The 23733-nt window shown below is 48.8% G+C and overlaps 1 protein-coding gene across 5 annotated transcripts; it reads right to left on the bottom strand.

Moving 5' to 3' along the window:
- Nucleotides 1-3987: 3987 nt before the first annotated feature.
- Nucleotides 3988-19322, bottom strand: SSTR2 (somatostatin receptor 2). 5 transcript variants are annotated; one of them, XR_012009257.1, is made up of 5 exons: nucleotides 19156-19322; nucleotides 13692-14775; nucleotides 11279-11433; nucleotides 10037-10432; nucleotides 3988-6134 (listed from the first exon to the last, which is right to left on the bottom strand). XR_012009257.1 is itself a non-coding variant. In XM_072781421.1 (3 exons), exons 2-3 carry the CDS (start codon nucleotides 14682-14684, stop codon nucleotides 6129-6131), a joined length of 999 nt encoding a protein of 332 aa, XP_072637522.1. In that variant the 5' UTR covers nucleotides 14685-14775; nucleotides 19156-19322; the 3' UTR covers nucleotides 3988-6128. The 5 variants fall into 5 exon arrangements, 3 of the variants coding, with proteins under 3 accessions (XP_072637522.1, XP_072637521.1, XP_072637520.1); XR_012009256.1 differs by lacking the exon at nucleotides 10037-10432; XM_072781421.1 differs by lacking the exons at nucleotides 10037-10432; nucleotides 11279-11433.
- Between the last annotated feature and the right edge of the window lie 4411 nt (nucleotides 19323-23733).

Genomic DNA, 23733 nt, shown 5'->3' with positions numbered 1-23733 from the left:
CTTCTTCTTCTTCTTCCTCTTCTTCTTCTTCTCATTATTATTATTATTATTAGAGAAAGAGAGAGCATGGGAAAGGGGGAGGGGCAGAGGGAGAGTGAGAGAGAGAGTCTCAAGGAGGATCCACTTGGAGCTCCATCTCACTACCCTGAGATCATGACCTGAGCCGAAATCAAGAGTTGGACATTCAACCCACTGAGCTGCCCAGGCACCTCCTCTGGCTCTTCCTTTTACCAGATCTTCACATGGGGGTCACCCCCTCTGAGAAGCCCACCTGGACCACCCCATCTAAAGTAGGAAGAGCTAATATTTTTCAGGGGCTCAGTGAATGTCAGCCACTGATACAGACTCTGAATATGAACTACCTACCTTATTTCATGCTCACAGTTTGACAAATTCACAAATCCCTCCAAAATAGATCCTGTTCCTATTTTTACTTTTATCGAAGAGGGAATTGGGGGCCGAGGGAGATTATATAATTTGCCCCAAGTCACCCAGGAAGTAGCAGAGCTGAGATGTAAATCAGACTGTCTGGCTCTGGGGCCTGTGTGCTGAACCACCTGTCCTTACTGTCCATGTATTTTCATCAGAGCATCTGTCACCATATTGAGACTTGGTGTTCTTTTATTTGTTGTACTTGTTTGTAGAGTGTCTGCCCTACAGCAAGGAGGGGGAGACTTGGTCTGTCTTTAAACTCACTGAATTCCCAGCTTCCAGAACAAGCATCTGGTAACACGATAGATGCTCACTGTGTTTTTAGTGCACGGATGACAGTTTAACTTCGTAATAGGTTAATTTACTGGTATGCTGACAAACCAGTAAGTATTCAAAGATCAGTAGCCCCCGGGCACGCACAGCTGCCACCTGAGACGATTCTGCTGCCCTGATATAGTTTGGTGGGACGTTTCCCTCTGGGATACGACACAACTGGAGGAATATTGGGAGGAAGCATTTCCAAGTCTGCCAGGATCATCGTGCCCTGTCTTGGGATTCACACAACCTGAAATTCTAAGTATCAGTGGACGTCAGCTTTAGGACATTGCAATTTCAGGGACTTGGGCCCGACCTCTGGGGAAGCTGCAGAGCCGTAGAAGGAGCTGTGCTTGCAGGAAGCTGTGCTAGGCTCTGGCTCTCCTGGGTTGGGATGCTTGTTTGCTCGTGTGGTGTCTTGTTTAAGTTCTACCAGGTAAAGAGACAGACCGAGACTGTCGGCTCAAGACTGGATGAGAGAAGACTCTGGGTCTTTAGACACAAGACAATGTGAAGTTGGGTAGTTGCAAAGATAATTTGGGAGCACATTGCTGGGTTAAAATGTATTGAATGGCTGGTTTTTTATATGCTTTTGGTGTAGGTAGAGGTAGTAAAAGAGTGGCCTACGTGACCTTTACATTTGAGAAGTCGTGCACAAGAATTGGTGTATGTATATACATATATATTTTTTTAAAGATTGTATTTGTTTATTTATTCGAGAGAAAGAGAGAGAGGACAAGCAGGGGGAGAGGCAGAGGGAGAAGCAGAACCAGGCTCCCTGCTGAGCCTGAGCAGGGAGCCTGACGCGGGGCTTGATCCCAGGACCTCGGAATCACAACCTGAGCTGAAGGCAGACGCTTAACCGACTGAGCCACCCAGGTGCCCCAAATCAATATCTTCCAAAGGGAGACCATAAAATTATATTCTGAAGTGTGAGTGCCCCAGGCAGTTAAATCTTTGGGAGTTAACCACCCAGAGTACTATGTGGTTGGAACTTGAACCCTGGACCACTTTTGTACTACCTAAGCCATCCGATGCACACAACCTGAAATTCTAAGTATCATTTTCAGATACTGAAACCTCCACTGAAAATGGAGGTTTCTGAAAATCCAGTTTATCCTCTTAGGAATTAGAGAGTGAAGGGCAACCCCCCAGGGCCCTTCAGCTCCGCCCCCCCCCCCCCCCCCCCCCCGCCATACCTAATGTGGAAATTCCCTCCAGCTGTGCCAGCAGACTGTAGGCAGCTTTGAGGGTGCTGGGGTCCTGACATGGGGCTGGTCTGTGCATTGACGTGCTGGTAATTTTCCACGTGCCCCCTCCCTGCCACCCTGTCCACATTCTGTGCCTTAAGGTGGACCTCTGTGGGCTGCCTCACTGGGCTCTCTGCCCCTCTGGCCCTGGCCGAGTTACCTTACAGCTATAGCTCCCATGGAGTCCCACCTTCCCCATGGCTGTGGCTCTTGCTGAGCTCTAGAACATCATCTTCTCCCTCGGCCCTTGAGCTCCAGGGCTGGTAAAGGCTTGCACCTGCATGGAGCGTCCGGGCGCCTCATCCATCTCTGGCTGATGCCCTTACGCCCACCCACACCTCTGTGCATAGTTCCTTCATTACATTCATTTCAGTTAAACCCCTTTGAGTGTGCCATCTGTTTCTGGCTGGACCAAGAGCGATACAGATGGTTACACACCGAGGATTAGTGGCACGATCCCCTCCTTCTGGTTAGCACCAGGCCCCTGGCCACCCATGGTCTCACACTGGGGGCAAAATAAAGGACTAACTCAGCAATTTCTAACATGTCACGAACTGCTAAGCTTCTAGAATGTTTCGGCAGTATGAGGCTCTGTTTAGGAAGGCGGGAAGTGGTATCCCAGGTCCGTTCTGGAGGAGACCAAAGTTTAGTTAGGCTTGGCAGGGAAGGAAAGCCCCTTCTCCATAAAGGAACACTCCGTGTAGACAGAAGGCGTGTACACCTTATCGGCAGACACACATAATGCATTTACTTTTCTGCTCTGGACCGGCTTTCATCTTGCATCACGTGGCTGGTGGTGTTAGTGCCAGCTAAGCTCTCTACTAATGGCAGGATTAGAAGCTACAGTTTAATATTAGCCAATTAGAAAATGGTCAGTTGTTTAACAACCAAGAAGTTTCTGGTCTTTTTTCTTTTTCTTTCTTTTTTTTTTTTTTTGCTGTGATTGAAGGTGAGGGAAACCTGCTATTTACTGGGTTACTTCTGTGTGCCTGATAACATGATAAATTATTTAAGATATTTCCTTTGATCCAGACTCTTACGCAACCCTGTGAGGTTCGTACTGCTATCCCTGGTTTGCAGACGAGGAAGCGTGGGCTCGGGACGGTCACGTGGAAGTGTACTGTGGCAGAGTGGTTCAGAGTGCAGGTTCTGGTCGAGTGGTGCAAGTTTGCCACACCTCGGTTTCCTCGCCTGTGGAGTGGGTGTTAGCACCTGTGGGAACTGAATGAGATGACGCCTGTAAAGTGCCCAGCACAGAGATTGGTCCATTTTGAGCACTCCAAATATTAGCTCACTTTTCTTTTCTGGTTTCAGCGGTCTGATTTGTAACTAAGACCCTGTTTTAAGCAGCTAGACTTTTTCATTAGGTTTTGATTTTGAATGACTGGAACGAAGATGAGAGGGTGATAAAAAAAAGTTCTTTTTTTTTTTTTTGACCTAATTCTAAAGCACTTGATATTTCCCTGTAATCACTTCTGCCATCAGCGGGACCTGGCACATCCGTATGGCACTCTGGGAGCACCCCCTTCACCGTGTGCTTTGCCGTGACTCAGCCGTGCTCTTTAAACTCGGCCCCAGAATCTGGAGGCCATCATATTGGGTCATTAAGGATCAGTCTATGGACCAAATGGCACTCAGCAGTGGTTATCTATTTTAAAATGTTGTTTTTCTCTTGCTACCAAATGATTGCTAAGATATCTAGAAAACATTTTTGTCGGCTTTTCTTTGGGCTTAGCGTTAAAAAACAATTCTAAAGCTTCTAGTTCAGAGTGTCAGGAAATCTGGAAAGTATGGGTTATCTCGTGACCTAGGACCATCGCCCATCGTCCTGAATGTGTAGAGTCTCTTTCAGGGGTAGGTGGGAGCAGAAGGGAGCTCACATAGGTGGCCTAGTGAACAAACTTCAGTCTAGGTCCCTTCGATGGATAGTATGATTTCATGTGAAGGTAGTTTATAGTACGGTACACTTGCAAATAAAAAAGAAATAAAGTCACTAAAAAGCAGTGTTTGCTTCTTGCTTTCTGGTATAGACAGGCAATTACAGCAGCAAAGATAGAGGCCAATTTATCTGACATACAGAGGAACGTACACATTCACAAAGACAGAGCTTATTTGAAGGCAAAGGCAGTTTTAGCAATTTCATCTCAATACTGGACATGCAGGAATTACACGTTAAGAAGAATAACCACATTCAAAATACCACAGGAATAATAAAAATAGCTTGCGTGCATACCTATTCCTGACATATTAAAAACATCAATCACATCACGTCACTGACAGTGTTTTTGCAGTCGGGGCTGCTGAAGGCTTTTCTGGATGTCCCCAGTTTCCTTGTCAGGAGCATGGAAGGAGAAAGAAAACTCAGTAAAGCCTTCCTGGGAAGGTAGGAGGGGGCCCAAAGGTTCGGATTTCCTGACCCCCCACCCCCCACCGTCCAGGAGGAGGATGCAAACCATGTCAGTGCTGCTCAGAAGAACAGAGAGGGGTGACGGGTGGTGTGAGTGCCCGTGTAGGACGGGCTTTCAATCTCCCACGATAGTGATTGATGTACTATTTGTAGAAACCCACTGTTGTTCCCTGGTGAGTGACAGCCAGGGAGTGATGGACAGATTACGGAGTAAGTATACTAGGAAAGACGCCACACGCGTTAAACTATCACCGAACATGTTGTCAGAGTCAAGCCCGTACTCTGTTCTTTCTTGCTGACATGATTCTCAGGCTGTTGGAAGGTGGAATGGAGATATTTATTTATTTTTTTATTCCTGGAGAAATGGCTTCCAAATCATTCTGGAGAGTCGGATTGTCTGCTTTGGGCTTGCCATGGGATAGGGTGAGTATGGAGGCCGCTCACAGCATTTGGTTGTGTTGGCCGGGCTGGTGGATTCTCTCCTCCTCCAAACCGATGGGAAAGCAGCCTCCATTAGCTGGTTGCTCTTATTAGGAACCGTTTTCTTCCATTCAGCTGTGCCGTGGCCCGCTCCTGTCTGAGGCCACACCACTAGCAGAAGCTGGGGGGTGGAAGGGGGCAGGAATGAGGCCTGGCTCTGCATCATCCACCGGGGGGATGGATGCCTCTGCTGACTATTTCCTTCAGAATTGGTTCCCACTTTCTCATTTTGTGAAAACTAAGGTGTGCCTTTCTATTGTTTAAAGGTGGGCATTGCGGACTTCTCAAGAGAAGCCATTTAAAAAATTTCAACGTAGGTATATGTTTCCATAAACCTTAGAGAACACTGTTTTGAAAGACGGGTGAACGAGATGGCTAAAGGACATGAACTCTGATGAGCTAGATTTTTAGAATGTGAGACTTCCTGCTCACAGGTGCCCTGTCTCCTATCTTGACGTTACCCGAGGACCTCTGGAGCTCAGTGGACTTGGCATTCCTGAAGGCCGCCTCTGACATTAGGCTTCGCCGCTGACACAGTCTGTCACTTCAATGCCTTGCTTTGGCGCTTCTCCAGCAATGAGGGTTGACTTCATTGATCCTGGAGGCAGTTAAGGAGGCCCTTGAAATCCCAAATCCTCTGGAAACCCATTTCCACGTTGACCCAACAGCCCAGAACCATGTTGCTGATGGCAAACCAGATTTTGTATCTGCTCCATTGGACCAGAAATACTCTGTTTGAGGTTGAGGAGGGATGGGTTTCCCCGGCTGCAAAGACCGCCCCCAGCAGCAGCCACATGCAGCATGGTTGAGGATGTTGTCACCTCTCAGCCCACAGGCCCTTTAGAGTGAGGAGAATGCAAAAGAAGGTCATGTGAAGGTGCAGAGGAAAGGAAAAATGAACCGTCTGTGGTTAGTTGCCTCCCAGAGCAAGCCTGTGGTAAATACTATAGTGCCTAGCCACCTGGGAGTTTGGAAGATTCAGGAGACTATTTTAAGCTGCTAAAAAGCATTTCAGCTGAAGCCAAACAAAGTGAGTCTTTATCCAATCTGAGTCTTTGCTCCAGAAGTATCTGGATTGCAGATGGGCAGCACAGCTCTCTTCCCCATCGCATACTGGCAGGTACTTAAAAAGCACACAAAAGGAGTTGATGTAGATATCCTGAACCATGGAAATGCATTGTAGCGGGATGATGGACAAGGGGAAGACTTCTTTTATGGTGGAGAGCCTCTTTGTGGAGGTGTGCTCATGCCTGAGGAAGAGAACTGCAGTTCATTTTCTTGGTGGCCAAGCATCTCCACTTCCCCCAAAGTGTTCAACCTCAGATTTCTATTAAGAATCATGGAGGCACAAAGCTATACTAATCAAAATAATATGGTATTGGCATAAAAACAGACCAATAGATCAGTGGAGCAGCATAGAGCACCCACAGATAAACCCACATATACATGGTCAGCTATGACAAAAGAGCCGAGAACAGACAATGGGGAAAGGACAGTCTCTTCAATACACGGTGTTGAGAAAACTGGACAGCCACATGCAAAAAAAATTGGACCTCTTACACCACAGACAAAAATCAACTCAAAATGGATTAGAGACCTAAAAGTAAGACCAGAAACCATAAAACTCCTAGAAGAAAACATAGTAAGCTCCTTGACATTGGTCTTGGCAATGATTTTTTTAAAAAAGATTTTTATTTATTTATTTGGAGAGGGAGAAAGAGAGAGAGTGAATACAAGGGTGGGGGGGGGAGAAGCAGGCTCCCCACTGAGCAAGGAGCCCAGTGCAGGGCTCGATCCAGGGACTCTGGGATCATGACCTGAGCCAAAGGCAGACACTTAACTGACTGAGCCCCCAAGTGCCCCTTGGCAATGATTTTTTTGTATTTGATACCCAAAGCAAAGGCAACAAAAGCAAAAATAAATGAGTAGGACTACGTGAAGTTAAAAAGCTGCTACAAGGCAAAGAACAGAATGAAACAGCAGCCCACTGACTGGGAGAAAACATTTGCAAATCATATCTTTGATAAGGGGTTAGCATCCAAAATATATAATGAACTCATAAAACTTAATAACAACAAAAATTTGATTAACAAGTGGGCAGAGGATCTGAGTAGATATTTTTCCAAAGAAGACATACAGATAGCTATCAGGTACATGAAAAGATGCTCAGCATCACTCATCATTAGGGAAATGCAAATCAGAGCCACAATGAGATACTATCTCACATTTGTCAGAATAGCAATTATCCAGAAGACAAGAAAGAGATATTGGCGAGGATGTGAAGAGAGAACCCTTCTGCACTGTTGGTAGGAATGTCATTTGGTGCAGTCCCTTGAAAAACATTATGGAGGTTCCTCAAAAAATTAAAAATAGAACTACCCTATGGTCTAACCGTCTCACTTCTGGGTATTTATCCATCCAAAGGAAATGAAAACAGGCTCTCAAAGAGGTATCTGCACCCCCATATTCATTGCAGCATTATTTATGATAGCCAAGACCTAGAAACAATGGACGAACGGATAAAGAAAATGAGATATACATATATATCTCACGTATATCTCATATATAATATATATGTGATATATATATAAAATGTGATATATATGTAATATATAGACACACACGCTAGAATATTCAGATATAAAAAAAGAATGAAATCTTGCCATTTGCGACAACATGAATAGATCTTGAGGGCATTATGCTAAGTGAAATAAGTCAGAGAAAGATAAATATGATATGATTTCACTTATGTGTGGAATCTAAAACAAAAGAACCCACCAAACCAAGCTCATAGATCCAGGTGACAGACTGGTGGCTTCCAGAGGCAGGAAATGGGGTGGGGGCGAAATGGATGAAGACGCTCAAAAAAATAGATTTCCAGCTATAAAATATGTAAGTCAAGGGGATATAAGGTACAGCATGGCCGCTATAGTTAATAATACTGTATTGCCTATTTGGAAGTTCCTGACAGTAAATCTTAAAAGTTCTCATCACAAGAAACAAAGAATTCTGGAACTAGGTATGGTGATGGATGGCCATACCACTTGGACTTGCTGTGGTGCTCATTTGCATTTGTGTGCAAATATCAAGTCGTTATGTTGTATAGTATACCTGAAACAAATATAATGTCTGTCAATTATACCTCAATGGAAAAAAAAAAGCAACACAGTGGGGAAGAAATGTCTGTTAGGATCTGTCTTCTGTGGGTATCCATTTGAAAATTGAGTGATTTTTCTGTAAAGAAATTGTGTGTTTTTCTTGTGCAGAACTATTGCCGTTAGCAGAATATGTGCTTCCAGTTGGTTGACTAGTGGGGATGATTTGTAATTTTGCCAACTTTACTTTTATTTATTTTTTTTAATTGAAGTGGCCTGCTATTTGCAGGGACAGCAGGGTGGGGCAGGAATGCAGTCGATGACCTGGCACGGAGTCTTTGCGTGAAAAATTGGCTTATACACGACATCCCCTCCCATTAAAAAAAAAAAAGGAAAGAGTGTATATCCCTAGACTTTAAATGAGTTAGTCAAATTATAGTTCTGTTCCTCCATTGAAAGCCTTGGAGAATCCCTGCATTGGAAGTCTTGCCTACAAGATGTAGAAGGCGGATTGTGTGTGAGTACGTGTGCATCACGTGTGTGTGCCACACGTGGGCTCCACTGCATCACCTGTGTGCACTGCATCACCGGGGTACCTGTGCCTGAGAGCACAAAGTGTGGTGAGCCTTAGGAGACTGTCCCTTTGTCCCGAGAAATAGGATGCCGGTGAATGTTGAGTAAACAACCAGGCCTTGGTTATGTTGTCAGAGAGCCACTTGGGTTTCTTGTTGAAAATAATACCCATGGGGAAAAATATCTGCCCTCTCAGTGATGGCCACAATCCCTCGCTTGGGGACAGGAACCTCCATGGGAACTGGTACCCCAACCATCAGCGAGGAAGGGGGAGCACCCCAGGAGTGGCATTGCTGCTCCTTCGAGGTGCCTGGTGCATGGACAGGGAGCCCTGGAGAGCAGACGTGGTGAGCTTGCAGGTCGTCCAGTAGAGCTAACCGTGGGTCCTCCTCTTTTGAGACTAGCAATTTCCCTCAGGGACCCTGTTCTGGTCACTTTGCAATCTGATCTTTGTAAGGTCCTGGGACAACTGTGTCTCCTGTGTTTAGGGTTATGACTGTCTGATTTGGTAAACCACAGCTCAGCTGCCTTTTTTCCTTCCATGACTGCCCTGCAAGGGACCTGCTCTGTTGCTTAAGCAATTGGAGGCCCCAGTCACCGAATAATGGGAGAGGGCAAGGCTGTGACACGCCATTTCAGATTTCTCTTGGAGTAGATCTTGCGTTAGGCTCCTCAACAGGCTTTCCTAGCAAGGACAGGGCCATTTTGTCTGACCAGTGCTGGTAGGCCCAGGGGCAGACGTGAGCCACCTCTCCTCACCAGACACCAGTATCCTGGCAAAGGGGTCTTCTTTCCCTCTTCCGTCCTCTCAGTAATACCAGGGAAGAGGAGGGATGAAAAGCTAAAGCATCTCTCCCTTCCTCTCCAAACACCTGAAGTTGGGTCTGTGTGATCCATCTCCTGCTGAAAATCTCTGTCCGACAGGAGGCAGACGCCCACCGAACCCAGGGAGCAAGCCACAGCGTTTCACTTACCATACTCACTTTTAATCCCAGGGGAATCAATAGTTTTATATTCAGCTTGCTCAAGTCCTGGCTAATGTTTAACTCTGTTTTGAAGCAACAGCCCAGATACATGCAACCTGACACATCCAAGGGAGAAAACTAGCTGATCAGCCTGTGCCCGGTTGCTGAGGAGTTAACAGAGGCACAGTGGCCGGTAGGGGTGGGGGACATGAACACTTGTCCCGCAGTTGCTATTCCCAACCCTAACCGGTCTGCTGACTCAGGTAATAGACCCACGAAAGCTTTTCGGCTGTGAAGTAGAATATAATCCCCGGTGCCTGCTTTCCAGATGAGCTGCTAGGAAAAAAAAAAAAATGAGACTCGGCCTGTGGGAATGTTCCAAGAAATCCACATATTAGAAGGAGAATAACCAGTGAGGTGAAGATTTGCTCCGATAGGATATTTGATAGAGAACTTGATGTTTTTGAACCTGGTAGAAATGGGGATCAGACAAGTGACCAAATATAAATTATTACTTACAAAGCTCAAATGCTTGGCTTGCCACCTGTGGTGATTTTTACGATGCCACATGGTCCAGAAACACTAATGGGACCTTCCCAACCATATATGGAGCCTTTCGATGATTCTCTTGCCACCTTCCTTCAACTAGGCAGGAGTTCATTTCTGCCTTCCCTCCTCACTTAGCTGTCTTGATTGAACAGTCACACTTGGAGCTGAAGAGGAACATGCATCCCCACAGACGTTCCTTCCTACCTCTCTCAATGACCAGACTGTACACTTGCCCGGCACGGTGCTCCTATCTAGCAATCAACGCTTGCATGCTGCCGTGGGGAGGAGGTTAAATCTGTGTAAGCAAATAGACTCCAGTTCACTGCCAGCTTTGGAAGTCTCACTCACCAGCCCACATTTTCTTCTCTGCATAGCATTTGTGATAGATAAGTAAATCCATGAAAAAAAAAAAAAAAAGAGGTATAGTTTAAAAATGAGACTGCGGGAAAAGCTGCTACCCGCAGTGCATGCAGTCAAATCCCACCATATAACTTAAGGAGAGGTCAGCTACAGGTTCTGCTCAGCACTTGCTAGCAGCCTCAGCTAATCGAGAGTAAGGATTCCTCTTCTTCCTCTTCCCCTGCTGCCTCCTGCCTCCTCCTCTTTCTTCTTCCAAAAACAAAGGAAGGAAATGCAGTGTCCTCTATCCCCCAGTGGCCTTCTCCTTGTCCACCCAGACTGTCCCAAGCTATGGCACGAACTCCACGTTCGATAGTCCTCAACCCTCTGTGTTACCGAAACACAAACCAGCATCATTCAACACAGGCCACAGTGTCACATTCTCTTTCCTGATAGCTCTCTCACCAGATCCACTGAGGTTTAACCAGCTCTTAATTACCCACGTTCATGGGTAGGTTAAATAGTAGCTCGCATGATCCAAATGATCAGCTGCCCTCACATCAATGGAGTGGCATTACTTTTTGTTCTCTCCCAGCATCCAGCAGATTTATGTTCATAATTAAATGTTGAGTTGAGGCTAAGCTTACATATTAGAATTAAAATCGTATTAACATTTAAATTGAAACGCTTATTCCCTCTTTCGGAAGAAAGAAAACCACCAGAAAGCAAGTTATCCTTGAAAGAGGTATTTCAAGAAGTAGAGGATTCCTTTTCATAGAGAAGCAACCTGCCTGCTGATTTGGACAGAATTATAGCTTCAGCCTTAAAGGCCCATTAGAATGACCATCGTGCTGATGAGCACCGACTGTATACCTGGATATGCATTTTGTTTGAAGACTTTAGATGGCTGCTGTGGGCCGTGGCCTCCTTGGAGGCAGTGTCTGATTGCAGGGGCCTGAATGCTACAGAGTGAGTCTGTCTTCCCTGAAATTATTTCCACCAGTTCTTGGTCCCTTGGAATCACTTCCCTAAGTAAAAACAAACAAACAAACAAAAATCAGCATTTATTCAAAGGCCCTGGGACATCTCATATTATTAGTAATGGTAAAGTTGGGTTTAAAGCATTTCCTTCCAAATCTCTGCTTGTTTTTATGGCAGAGGAGGGGGAGGAGGAGGAGTCACCTTCTATCAGTTGTGGCTGCTAGGAAGTCCTGAGCGGAACTTGTAGCCAACCTTTCCCTCGGTGATGGCCAGAGATTTTACTGCGTGCACTTCTGGGTCACAGCTTTCCTTAGGGTTTCATCTTATAATTGTACCTCTTTTAACTTTTGCACGGATTTACTTATCTATCGTAAATATTACTGAACACGCTTATCTAGGCTGCAGAAGTGCTCCAGGGAATGAGGTGGCATGAATAATATAGACAGAATGAAGGCAGCACATTACCAGCGAGAGCCACAGGTAGAGAGTTCTTACTCATCCTGTCAAACAGCCCTTGCTCAGGGAGCCAGGAGAGGAAAGCTCATTTTTACGATAAAATCTATATGTGAGACACTAAGAGCGAAGCTTTCATAGAAACCCAGAGATGATGGCATCGGTGCAAACACCTGAGTGTGTATTTCTTCCTACCCTGGAAATGGTGATCAGTGAAAGGGGCACCATCTCTTTTCTTAGCGTTTGTACGTGAGCCCATCTACCATTTCGGGGACAGAAAAATGTCACTGATGGTGTGAAGTGCCTGTCTGTGATGACCGTGCTTGAGGAATAGCTCAGAGCATCTGTAGCATTAAAGGTGGATGTCTAATGTGTCTACCCTGGGCGAGGAAGGTGGCACAGGTGTACCTGAGAGGCACGGGACTCCCTCCGACACTCCTACCTGTGCACCTGCTCTGGGCTACATATTGTGGGGCTGGCGGACATGTTCATGTTTTAGGGACTGGGTCCTCCGGTCTTTAGGGCACTGATTTTTTTTTTTTTTTTTTTTAGTGCCTAGCTTTGTTTCAACTCCTTAAAAAAGAAAAAAAAAACATAGAGGAGTCATTGAACTGTACGTAGTTCCATCTTCTTTCATTAGGAAGCCATGTCTGGCATTTTTTTTTTAAAAAGAATTTCATGGTTTCTCGTAAAGGTGTAATTTTGCTTTATTCTTACTCATTTATTTTCATGGTGGGGAAAATAAAATGCTTTCCCCTCGAGAATCGAGAATCGTGGTCCATTTTTTGCCTTTCGTATTGGTGATTTCCTCCACTCTCCCCTTCCATGGCTCCCTAAGAAAGACTAAAGCAAATTAAGAAAAAAATGCAATCTTATTACAAAGCAGGCTTTGTCTTGGTAAATACAATAATGGATGACCCCAACCATTTAAGTCCTTTTGGATAAATGTATAATTCTTTGATTATATCTTAAGAAGAGAAAACACATGAATTTATGTTCTGGGTCCTCAAATATCTTCTTGATCTAACTCACCTGATATTAGTAAGGCTAATACCCAGGGTGGGGTCGGGGTGGGGGAGCAGAGAGGGGTTTGAGATACTGGGAGCTTTAAGGAGACTTCCTTAAGAAAAAAAATACAAAAGTATCTTACTTTTACGATTTTTTACAAAAACACGTGATCATGTGAAAATACTGGCCAAGCATGAGAGATCCCTGAAGCTTAAACTTTATTGGCTTCATGGCAAGTCCATTTCTGCGGGTACCATATTGTAATAAACGTCCACCTATACTAGGCACACTTCAATCTGCTACTCGTGTACTTTTGAACACAGGAAACATAGGTAATGACTACACAGGGACTAGAGAAGAGTAGAATAGATAAGTATAAATATAAGACCACAAGATTACATATTAGGTTTTAAACACGCAGATAGACTTTTCTATTTTTGTTGAGCTTCACCATTTCTACAGATCAGACCCAAGCGTGATCTCTTCTTCTCCTGACTTGGAATTGTCTGCCTGCATTTAAATGTTCACTTTAAGTGGGGGGAGGGGTGTCATCAATTTAATACATTATCATTCACTCAGACACTGTTCTCTGATTGGACTCATGCTGAGCAATTTCCTATTCTAGAAGCCAGGTGTGATGGGTGGGAGGAAGGAAAGGGGGCAGAGGGGAGGGAGCACTTGCCACTTGGCAGAGCTTGGCATTTTATTTATTTATTTTTCAGGCAGTTCAGATACTGGTCTGGAGGTCTCCATTGAGGAGGGTCCTCTGGGTCTCCGTGGTCTCATTCAGCCGGGATTTGTCCTGCTTACTGTCACTCCGTTCCCCGTCATCTGGGCCGCTCACCTTGACCAAGCAGAGGACATTCTGGAAGCTCTTCTTGAAGTTGTCAGACAAGAAGGCATACAGGATAGGGTTGGCACAGCTGTTGGCATAGGTGAGGACCACCACAAAGTCGAACATGCCTTTAAGGGCTGGTGTGGGACTGATGGCCACAGAGACAGAGGAGACATTGAATATATAGAAGGGAAGCCAGCAGAAAATGAACACAGCCACCACTATGGACACCATCCGGGTGACCTTCTTCTCAGACTTTTTCCTCTTGGAGGAACCCACGCGGATCCCAGAGGACTTCACCTTGATGATAATGAACAGGTAGCAAAGACAAATGATGGTGAGGGGCACCAGGAACCCCAAGATGAAGGTGTAGATGATGAACCCTGTGTACCACGCCCCAGATTCACCTGGCCAGTTGATGGTACAGCTGCTTCTCCCCCATTGGTTGCTCCGAAGCCCAGCATATATCATGATAGGCAAGATGACCAGCAGGGAGACTCCCCACACGGCCACATTGACCATCTTGGCCGTTCGGGGTCTCCTCCACTTGGCCGACTTGATGGGGTGGACCACAGCCAGGTATCGATCGATGCTCATGACCGTCAAGCAGAAAATGCTGGTGAACTGATTGATGCCATCCACAGTCATGACCACCCGGCAAATGGCCTTGCCAAAGGGCCAGTGGACCAGAGCCACCTGCATGGCCAGGAAGGGCAGACCCAGCATGAAGAGCTCATCTGCGATGGCCAGGTTGAGGATATAAATGTTGGTGATGGTCTTCATCTTGGCATAGCGGAGGATGACATAAATGACAAGTGTGTTGCCACACAATCCAATGATGCAGACCACAAAATATATGAATGTGAGGACTGCATTGCTGGTCAGGTCATAGTATGGCTCTGTCTGGTTTGAGCTGTTGGCCGCTACCACAGAGCCATCGAGGTCAAAAGGAGGGGAAACCCAAGTGTGGCTCTCATTGAGTAGCTCATACTCCATATCCATGGCTGCCTTACACTCTTAGGCTAGTTCCAGCCAGCCAGAGATCGTATTCTCACCTTAATGTGTCCTGAAGGCAAAGGATCCGGTATGACATCTGCAAGGAAAACAGGAAGATGGGCCCATCAGTCAGAGGCTACTTAGGCTTTCACCAGCCTTCCATGTTTCTGATTTACTCTCTCAGACTCTTCAGTTGAGAAGTGTGTTATCTGTCTACCTCAACATTAGAGGGACCAGCCCATTCTACTCAGGATGCTGACTTTTTGAGTTGTTTTTCCAATGGGGGGAGGGGGAAGGGTTTGGGTTAAGTCATCATAGTTTATCTTGTCATCTCTGGTGACGCACATGTGGGAGATGGCTGTGGCTGCAAAACACACACATACACACACAAAAAAAAAACAAAACAAAAACAAACAAACAAAACAACAACCCGTACTTTGATTCCTAAGAAGTTGACTGGTCCAGACGGTAAAAAGGCAGAGTGTGAAGTCCAGCCCCTGACTCAGAGGGATCTGACACCGGCATTCTTGGCCTGCTCTCGGTGAGGACATCTCCGCTGACTTGCTGACTGCTTTGGAGTCTTTCCATTCTGAAAGCCCCAGAATGGAAAAATCCTGGACTTTAGAGGTAAAACAAACCAGGGTTCCACCACGAAGCCTATGTGACCTCGTGTCGGGCGCTTAACCACTCTGACTCTCGTTGGTTAATGCGCACGTCAGGAAGGTTAAGGGATGAAATGTGTGTGGAAATGCCTAGCATTGTGCTAGGCTCATAGGACTCAAAAAACCTCGTCTTTCCCCCTTTTGTCCTCTACCGTCTCATTTATCTGTAATTTACCAAAAGCTGCCCACATAATGAACAAGTTTATGGTCTTAAATATTAAAAATAAAAATCTGGCTGGCTTTTATATTTCAAACGCATGATTTAGTTTATTTTGTTTCTTCTGTTTTCGTTTCTCCAATACCCAGTGCTTGACCTCCACATGCTTCAGAGAGTCCCTCAGGGGGATACTGCTCCAGAATGCTCATCTTCTAACACTCAGGCGTATTTGCCTGGGATCCCACCAATTAAGGAGGAAAATAGGAGCCAGGCCTGAAGGAAGCAGGCTCATTCACAGAAGTGAATTCCAAACAGGACCGTTGCTCATTTACACTCATTAGCCCTTTGATCTTCCCACCCGTCCTATGAAGTAACCATCCCCATTTTACAGATGAGAAACCAAGGCTTAGGGAATTGAAGCAATTTGCTCCCAGTCCCTATATATAACTGGTGGAACTGAGATTTAAACACGGGACACCCGACCCTGCTGCACTTTTCACAGCATCCTATCTGCTGCTCAGTGGGCTGGAAAACGAGTGGCAGATAATTAGACTTTAAACAGTTTAAAACAGCTGACTCCTGTTTGACCATCATGCTGGGAAAGTAACTGTAACACTACCGGCTTGGCCTAAGATCTAAAACAATAGCTCATCACATAAGTAAATGAATATCTACTGTCATGCAAAAATCAGCACCGGTGGGGCGGGGAGGTGGGGGGCTTCTTTTTCTGCACTCCAGGGATACAGGAATGAACAGGACAGGGCTGGTGCTCTCCAAGAGGTGACAATTTAGGAGGGGAGACCGGCAAGGAAGCCAGCTCATCTAGGGTGTGAATTGTGTGGAGAAGTGAACGCAGGGTTTAAGAATGCCTTCCTTGGGGCTCCTTGGTGGCTCAGTCGTTAAGCGTCTGCCTTGGGCACAGGTCATGATTCTGGAGTCCTGGGATCGAGCCCCCCCTCTACGGGTTCCTTGTTCAGTGGGGAATCTGCTTCTCCCTCTCCCTCTGCCTCTCCCACACTCATGTTCTCTATCTCTCTCAAATAAATAAATAAAAAAGAATGCTTCCTCTTCTGGAGGATTCAGAGGAGGCTTCATAACAGTAATATTTGGGCTGAGTCTTGAATATATGAAGAGTGAAGCAGGAAGGGCAGGAAGGAGGTCATTCTGGGAAGAGAGAGGATGGTAAAGGCATAGTGTGCCCAGCATACAGTGGGAATAATTCACTTGGCAGACACATTTCTCCGGAGCAGGGCACTTTCCCTGGTGCCTGAGTGAAGATTGGAGATTGCTCCTTTATACTTGGAGAGATTGCTAATGAGCTAGGGGGGACTTCACCAGCAACAAGTACTCCACGATCCTTGGCCACCTTTGCCTCTGATTCATTCTGCACTGCCAGGCGCCTTGTTTATCCTCTCCATACTAATTTCCTTACCAGACTGGTCTGGGCTTTGTGGCTGACCTTTCTGCTAAGTACGTTGGGGACCCTGGTTTAATGTCTGCATTGGTTGAAAAGCATAAGCTGGCAGCCATTAAAAACAAAAGTTAGGGCACCAGGGTGGCTCAGCGGCTGAGCGTCTGCCTTTGGCTCAGGTCATGATCCCGGGGTCCTGGGATCGAGTCAAGCATCAAGTCAGGCTCCCTGTGGGGCGCCTACTTCTCCCTTTGCCTGTGCCTCTGCCTCTCTCTCTGTGTCTCTCATGAGTAAATAAATAAAGTATTTTTTGAAAAGTTATAAAGAAACCATTTTGGGTATCCCTGGGTTAATTTGGGTTGTTTCCACTATTTTTCTGTCTTATCGGTACTTTAATTCTACAGACCCAGAATCCTATTGAAGCCGCCTGCACTAGAGCATACATTAATCACTAGCATTTTCAGGGGCCCATCTGTGTACTAGGCAAGGTCACACTTCAATGTCTGGGTGAGTCTGAAGACCGGTGAGGGGCAAAAGCTCTGCCTCGAGCTTTGGGGATAGGGATGATGATGGTGCAGGTGAGTGAGGGAAGGTCAAACGCTGACCTCCAGCCCTAACTCTGCCTTTTTGGCTAGAGTCTCACTCAGTGGGATGGACTTGCACCTGGGGTCACTGTTTTTCTAAATAGGCTAAGAAGCAGTAATAGCGTGCACAGCTTTGTGAAAGGGCCAGAGGGGGTAAGCTGGGCAGCCAGTCCAGAGTGGGGAGGCTCCTCCAAGGAAGAAATGAGTTTAAATCACAGTGACTCTGATTGCATTAACAATGAAGTCTGCTGCCCCAGGTCTCCGAGGGACTTCTGCTTCATTTGGGTCCCGGGGAAAGTGGAGCCCAATGCCAGGCAATCAATACTTGTTGGATTGCAGTTCGATTACACGCACAAGGAAGTTTGGTTTTCTGCTTGCTTTATTTTTCCAGCCTAAGACTTCCAGACACTGGAAATGGCTGGTTTTCGGTTTCCTCTGAGTCTGAGTCTGGGCTGTGTTGGAGAGGAGGGGGAGAGTGGTCTGGCGCATCCCTTCCTCTTCCCAGAGCCTAAGAATTAAGCGTGGGGATGAGGTCTGAGCATCAGGAGTGGTGCTAAATCTTGTTGGCCTCCAGCCTTTCCTTTCTCACCTGCAGTCCGCCCCCGCGCTCCCCCCCCCATTCATTCCCCACAGCCACTTCTCCAGTGACCTGCTTGACAGGGAAGGTTTCCGGGGAGCCAGAGCTGAGCCCCAGTAGGGGAGGGAGAGACAATAGCCAGGTGCGGGCCACCGCGGCGCTAGAGCGCCTAAGAGAAGCCGAGGCGGTGCTGGCCGAAGGGCCGGGGGAGAGGTGAAGGCTCAGGACAGTCCATCCGCTTCCCCGGCGCTGGCACAGATAATCCTCACCACCCAACTCCAAGGCTCGCAGATCCAAGGGTTTCCTAAAGAATTCCCTGCTCTTTCCAGGTGATGATGAGGGGGAGATTAAAGACTGCTGTGCCAGCACCTCAGTTTCTAAATGCAGAGTGGGGGGTGGTGAGGCACCAGGGACGACTGGGAGCCGGCCACAGCTGCTTGGGGACTTGGCCAGCGCCCCGCGGGCGCAGGCCACTGAGCGATTCGGTCTTTCCAAACATAGGCAAACTGCCCTCTGCTTCTGGGCTCCGGCGGAGCGGACCCTAGACCCTTCGGGTTCTGTCCCCCAGGCGGGGAAAGGAAGAATGGAGAAGCGCTCCCTTTGCCCCGCCGCCGCCAGCCGCTGCCAGCTCGGATCTGGGGATGGACGCCTGCAGGGGCCCCCAGCAGGGCTCGCTGGACGCCCCCTCCCACCCCAGCGGCCTGGCTCTCCTCGCGTGGCGGCTCTTCTGCAGGTGGCTGGGAGAGAAGTTGTCCCCGTCGCAGCCACCACCTAGACGAGTGGGCTGGGGGACGAGGACTGGACGAGGGCGCATGCCACGCACACCGGCATGCGGTGGCGCCGCATCTGTTCCCGCACACACGACCCGCAGCCCCCACTCACGCCTGGACACCTGCTGTCGTTCATTGCCACCAGAATCACCCCCCGCAGAAGGGAGAACCGCGCACCGGGACCTACTCTCCAGCACACGGAGGTGCGCACCACCACGCAGCGCAGATGCACCCAGGTGCCCAAGTGCGTCTCTCTCTCTCTCTCTCTCGCTCTCTCTCTCTCTCTCGATCTGTGTCTCACACACACACGCCTCACCTTTGCTTTTCCGCTGCAATCCGCTAGCTCGGCTCGCCGGCACCCAGCGACTGTCCCCAACCCAGCCGGGCGCCCAGGCGCGCAGCAGCTCGGCCGGCACCTGGCGCCTGGCGCTCGGCGTCCTGCGCTGCCGGCTGCTCCAGCCCCTCGCGCCGCCCAGAGCCAGGGCCCCGCGGACCCCCCGGACCCCCCGGACCCCCGGACCCCCGGCGCCGAGCGCGCACTGGGGCTCGGGGCGCGCGTGGCGGGGCGAGCGCGTGCGCGCCCGGGTGGCTGCGTCGCCGGGACTGGCCCCGCGGAGCCCGGGCCCCTCTGCACATTTCCCCGCGCCCCCCCTCCCCCGGGTTACGTCACAGCAGCTTCGCTCCGCCCGCTGGTCCGTAGGAGGACCGGGCTGAGCCGCGCGGAGAATCCGCCGGGGGCTGCGGGTGGAGCTCGCGGGCGGGGGGGCGTCGGGGGTCGGCGATCCCGCGCCCCCGGACGCTCCCACTCGTGGCAGGCTCACGCGCTGCAGTCCCTCGTACCGCGCTCACAGAATCGGGTGTGTCTCACCCAGCGTACGGCTGCTGGGGTGGCGGCCCAGGTGACCCAGACTCGCCTGGGACCCTGTGCCATCACCTGGGTCGGACAGGTTGGCAAAGCCGTGCCTGCCGTGGGTCATCCCAGGGCGCAGGGCTGGCGGGAGAGCACCTCGTGCGGGCCCGGCTCCCCTCCCTTCCCGGCCATCCAGCCGGCACAGGGGTTCCAGAATTCGGTTCTGGGAGCGCCAGGGCTCAGCAGAGCAGCACTCCTGCCCCCTCCCAGCTGTGCACGCCCAGAGGTACAGGCCATGCGGCCGGTCGCTGGGCTTGTGGGCACCTGCTGGTGCGACTCAGCTCGCTCCCCGGCCACCTAACATGTTCCCGCTGTGTGCCAGCCGAGGGGGACACGTAGGAAGTGGGAGCTGAATCGCCCCAGTTGAAGCGATTTCGTTTCTGACTGCGATGATTCAGCCTCTGTTCCAATAGATTAATAAGTCATAGTCCTGCAGCCTCTCCTTCCTCGTCCTCCTCCAGGTACAGACAGGCACTCACCGTCCCGCGGCCAGTTTTAGCAGGTAGGGAAGGGAGACAGCAAACACGACAACAGTTTTCTCCATGGGCTGCGCTGCCTGCCTTGCACTGGCCGTTCTGTTGTCTGACTTCCAAATCCACCCGTTAAAAGTTCAAGTCCAGAGGCTGTTTGGCAGGTAGGGTGAGCCCTAGGGATAGGTGAGTGACCCGGGAAAGAAACCACCAGCAGAGGTAGCGGTCAGCTGCAGGTTTCCATCTGGGCTACACTGTGTCTTGGGGGTACCTGCTGCCGGGGTGGGGATCAGGACTTTTCGTTGGATTTGTCTCTTTCTGAGATGTTGGTTATGATGGGGCTTGCATTCCTCATGCGGGAGCTTAGGAGCTAGACAGCATTTTAGCCAGCGGTCGCCTTATGTTCCAAGCCATCTGGGAGCCAGCTTCTCTTTAGACTCCTGTGTGTAGGGTGGAGGGGCTGGGGCAGGTAGCTCACTAGCAGGGGGACGCCCCTGCTGGCGGGTGGCTGGGAGAGGCGGAGTGGTGAGAGTCCCAGGAGGGCAGAGTGGTGATGAGCCAGTATGGGAGATACGCTCAAGGCGCGCAGTTACCGCAGCAATACCTGATGTCATCTCCAGTTTAAAACCGGTGACCCGGCTGGTTTCTGGGAAAAAGAAGATTGACAGAGTGCCCACTCCACACTCTGATTTCTTTCCTTGTGATCATGTTATCTTCAAGGTGTTGAACGTGTGCGTGTGTGTTTTAAAAGGCATCAGTTTTGTAACCTACACAAGAAATGGACTGCTGGCTTTCGATGCCCCGATTCCCCCCCCACCCCCGCCCCCGACAGTGACCCCAATGGCATGATGCTTGCTTTGGTTTTATTCCTATTTTAGTATGAGTACGATACCAGCAGAAGCAGACTGCTCCCGGAAGATGAGGATCATCGCTTCCTTCAAGGCAGCTTGGGTGGTTAGTTGGCACCCCTCTGTGTGATTGCTGGTTTGCAACCTCGGGAGTTCCCGGGGTGACCTCTGAAACTGGCCCCTGTACACAGAGGGCAAAGAAGGATTGAAGAAATTGGCAGGTCACTGGTGGGTAGGTGGCGGTTTTAGGAAGCAAGAGAATTTACCTAGGAGGCCTGTCTTAGGCACTGCAAGATGAGGACGTCTCTGCACCCATGGCCAAAATCTTACAAGTTTCTACAGAGGCTTTAAAGGCCAGATGGTCTCGGTAATACATTATTCTCTCAAGGCTGCATCCTTGAAGTGGCTCCTAGTATGGGAACAATGGGTGGAGCGTACATTCCAAGGACAGCGGAGGAAGATCAGGGGCCTTCAGTCGCCAGAGGCCACCTTGCAGGTCAACCAGACAGTAGTAACCTCCTCTCGGTGACCCACCTCCTCCAACAATGTTCTTTATCTCAGAGATGGAATACAGTGAAATGCCCCTTCCTGTCCTTTTCTTATGACGTCTCCTTTCTCTTGCCTGAGTCAGGTTGGGTCCTGGAAAAAATACTGGCCCGATCCACTTCAGGCGCACCTGTCTCTTCTGTAGGGCCCAGCGAATGGGGACTGAATAGCATTGACCTTGACAGCAGAAAACGTGTAATCAAGAATGATTGTTGATTTTGTCTAGATAATGTACGCCTCCCCCTCCCTGCTTTGAATGCCTCGAAAGACCTGTTTGGCTTTGCTGCCACCTGTACTCAGCAGCCACCCTGGAGGCTCTGGTTCCCTGTTTGACTCCTCATGGCTATTCTTTTGACTCCCCCACCCCACACACACACACACACTTGCTGGATGAAGTCTGCCCTGCCACACCTGGGGCTGCCTCTACTTCTCTGCCACGCTCGGTTAGTAACTAAGTAACCCAACCTTGAGCCAGAAAAATAGAGGCGGTAGGGAGGAGATAACCCTGGCACTGGCTTGTTTGATATCTTTAAAGCAATTAAATAATAGCCTTCCCTCTGTCAGCACTTATCAGAGAGACAATAGACAACAGGAAATAAGAACAGAAGCAGGACAAAGGGTCAGCTGGGTGCTCAGCCTGTAGTTGGGGAGATGCTACTCCGTTTGCTGTTTGGGTGAGAAGTTTACGGCATATGAATATGACCAAAGTAGGTCACTTATGCCTCTTAGTGGCTTTAGTAAGTTAAATGGGGGGGGGGGGGATTGTCCCTCTGCAATCATTTTACTGGACGGATTTGTCTCGCTATGAAGCCTGAAGGGGAGGTGGGATCCCTGAGACAAGACTTGGACCTCGCTGGGAGTGGTGGATGCCAATCCAAGCATACGGTATGGTTTTTATTATCTCCGTGGGAATGCCCGAGGATGCAGCTTGCCATTTCCACTGATGTAGAGGGATCAACGCTCCTGTTGTGTGGAACACACCGATGTGCAGAGGAGGAGGAGGAGGTCCTGGGCGTGATGATCATATTATCCCGACTCCCAGGAGAGACCCTCCTGTTTTCAGCTGTTTCTGTCCCTCGTCCCCACTAAGCAACTGCATTTTTTTCCCCAAAACTGAAATGTCAGCTTCCTTATCCTGTCTCTGAGATGGCATCTTCTACCTGGTGGCACAGAAAGTCCCTTCCAACATCATGGTCCTGACATTTAGTTTGTGGAAGGTACAGAAGGTGGTCACACCAGGTTTCTTCAAAAAAAAAAAAAAAAATCTGGCCATTTGGTAGAGTGCGTTTAGGGGTACAGATACGGAAGGGGTTAGCTTGAGGACCAGTCTTCATTTCTCTCTCCCCCACCCCTTGACGGGTATGGCCTGGCTTGACACGTCACCCTTTTTCTTTATTAACATCCTCAATCCACACGGAATACAGCACCTGAGTGAGTGAGCAGGTGTTAGAACCTGGGTGGAAACCACTGCAAATAAGCGTAGAATCAGGGATCGTGGTTAGAAGCGACCACGACTTAGACATTCTTTTTCTCTCCGTCTCCCCCGTTTTGACAGAAATGTACCCAAACAGAATCCTGGACCCAGAAGGGAGTTTAGAAATTCTCAAGTTTCTAACCCACCTCCCATCATTATACAGGGGAAGACACCGGGCCCCGAGAGGCTCAGTGACTTGTCTGGGCTCACCCTGATAGACAATGGCCAAGCCAAGATGCAAATTAGCTCTTCTGGGTCACAGACCCACACCCCTTCCACAGGCACGCCACCCCGCAGGGCATGGGGGAGCTGGAGGAGACGGTTCCCCAGCCCTTCCCTTCCCATCAGGCCGTTATCCCTGCTGCTCTTGCCCTGCCCAGCCTCCTCTTTTCCAGTCCCTTGGCAACAGGGTTGGAAGACATGTGGCCACCCTGCTCTGTGATTTTTTTTTTCCAGAATGTTTCCTAGAGCACTGATTCTGTTCAATCCTCTGTAGGAAAAAGAGAGCACAAATCTGGAAAATGCTTCTCCTTCTCTTAAAGATCCACCATGTTTATTAATAACACTCATAGGGAACATTTCCTAAGTACTCATTATGTGCATGGGGGCCTGAGGGTCTCGTACATTCTTTATCTCATTTAATCCT

Source organism: Canis lupus, chromosome 16 (genome assembly GCF_048164855.1).
Source record: "Canis lupus baileyi chromosome 16, mCanLup2.hap1, whole genome shotgun sequence".
NCBI classification, from domain to species: Eukaryota; Metazoa; Chordata; class Mammalia; order Carnivora; family Canidae; genus Canis; species Canis lupus.
Note: the sequence above shows the minus strand (reverse complement) of the source record. Positions and strands in the feature narration are given on the sequence as shown.

What these genes read in the sequence shown, in the direction of transcription:
- SSTR2 (XM_072781420.1), bottom strand. Translation starts at nt 14,684, where the DNA reads ATGGATATGGAGTATGAGCTACTCAATGAGAGCCACACTTGGGTTTCC.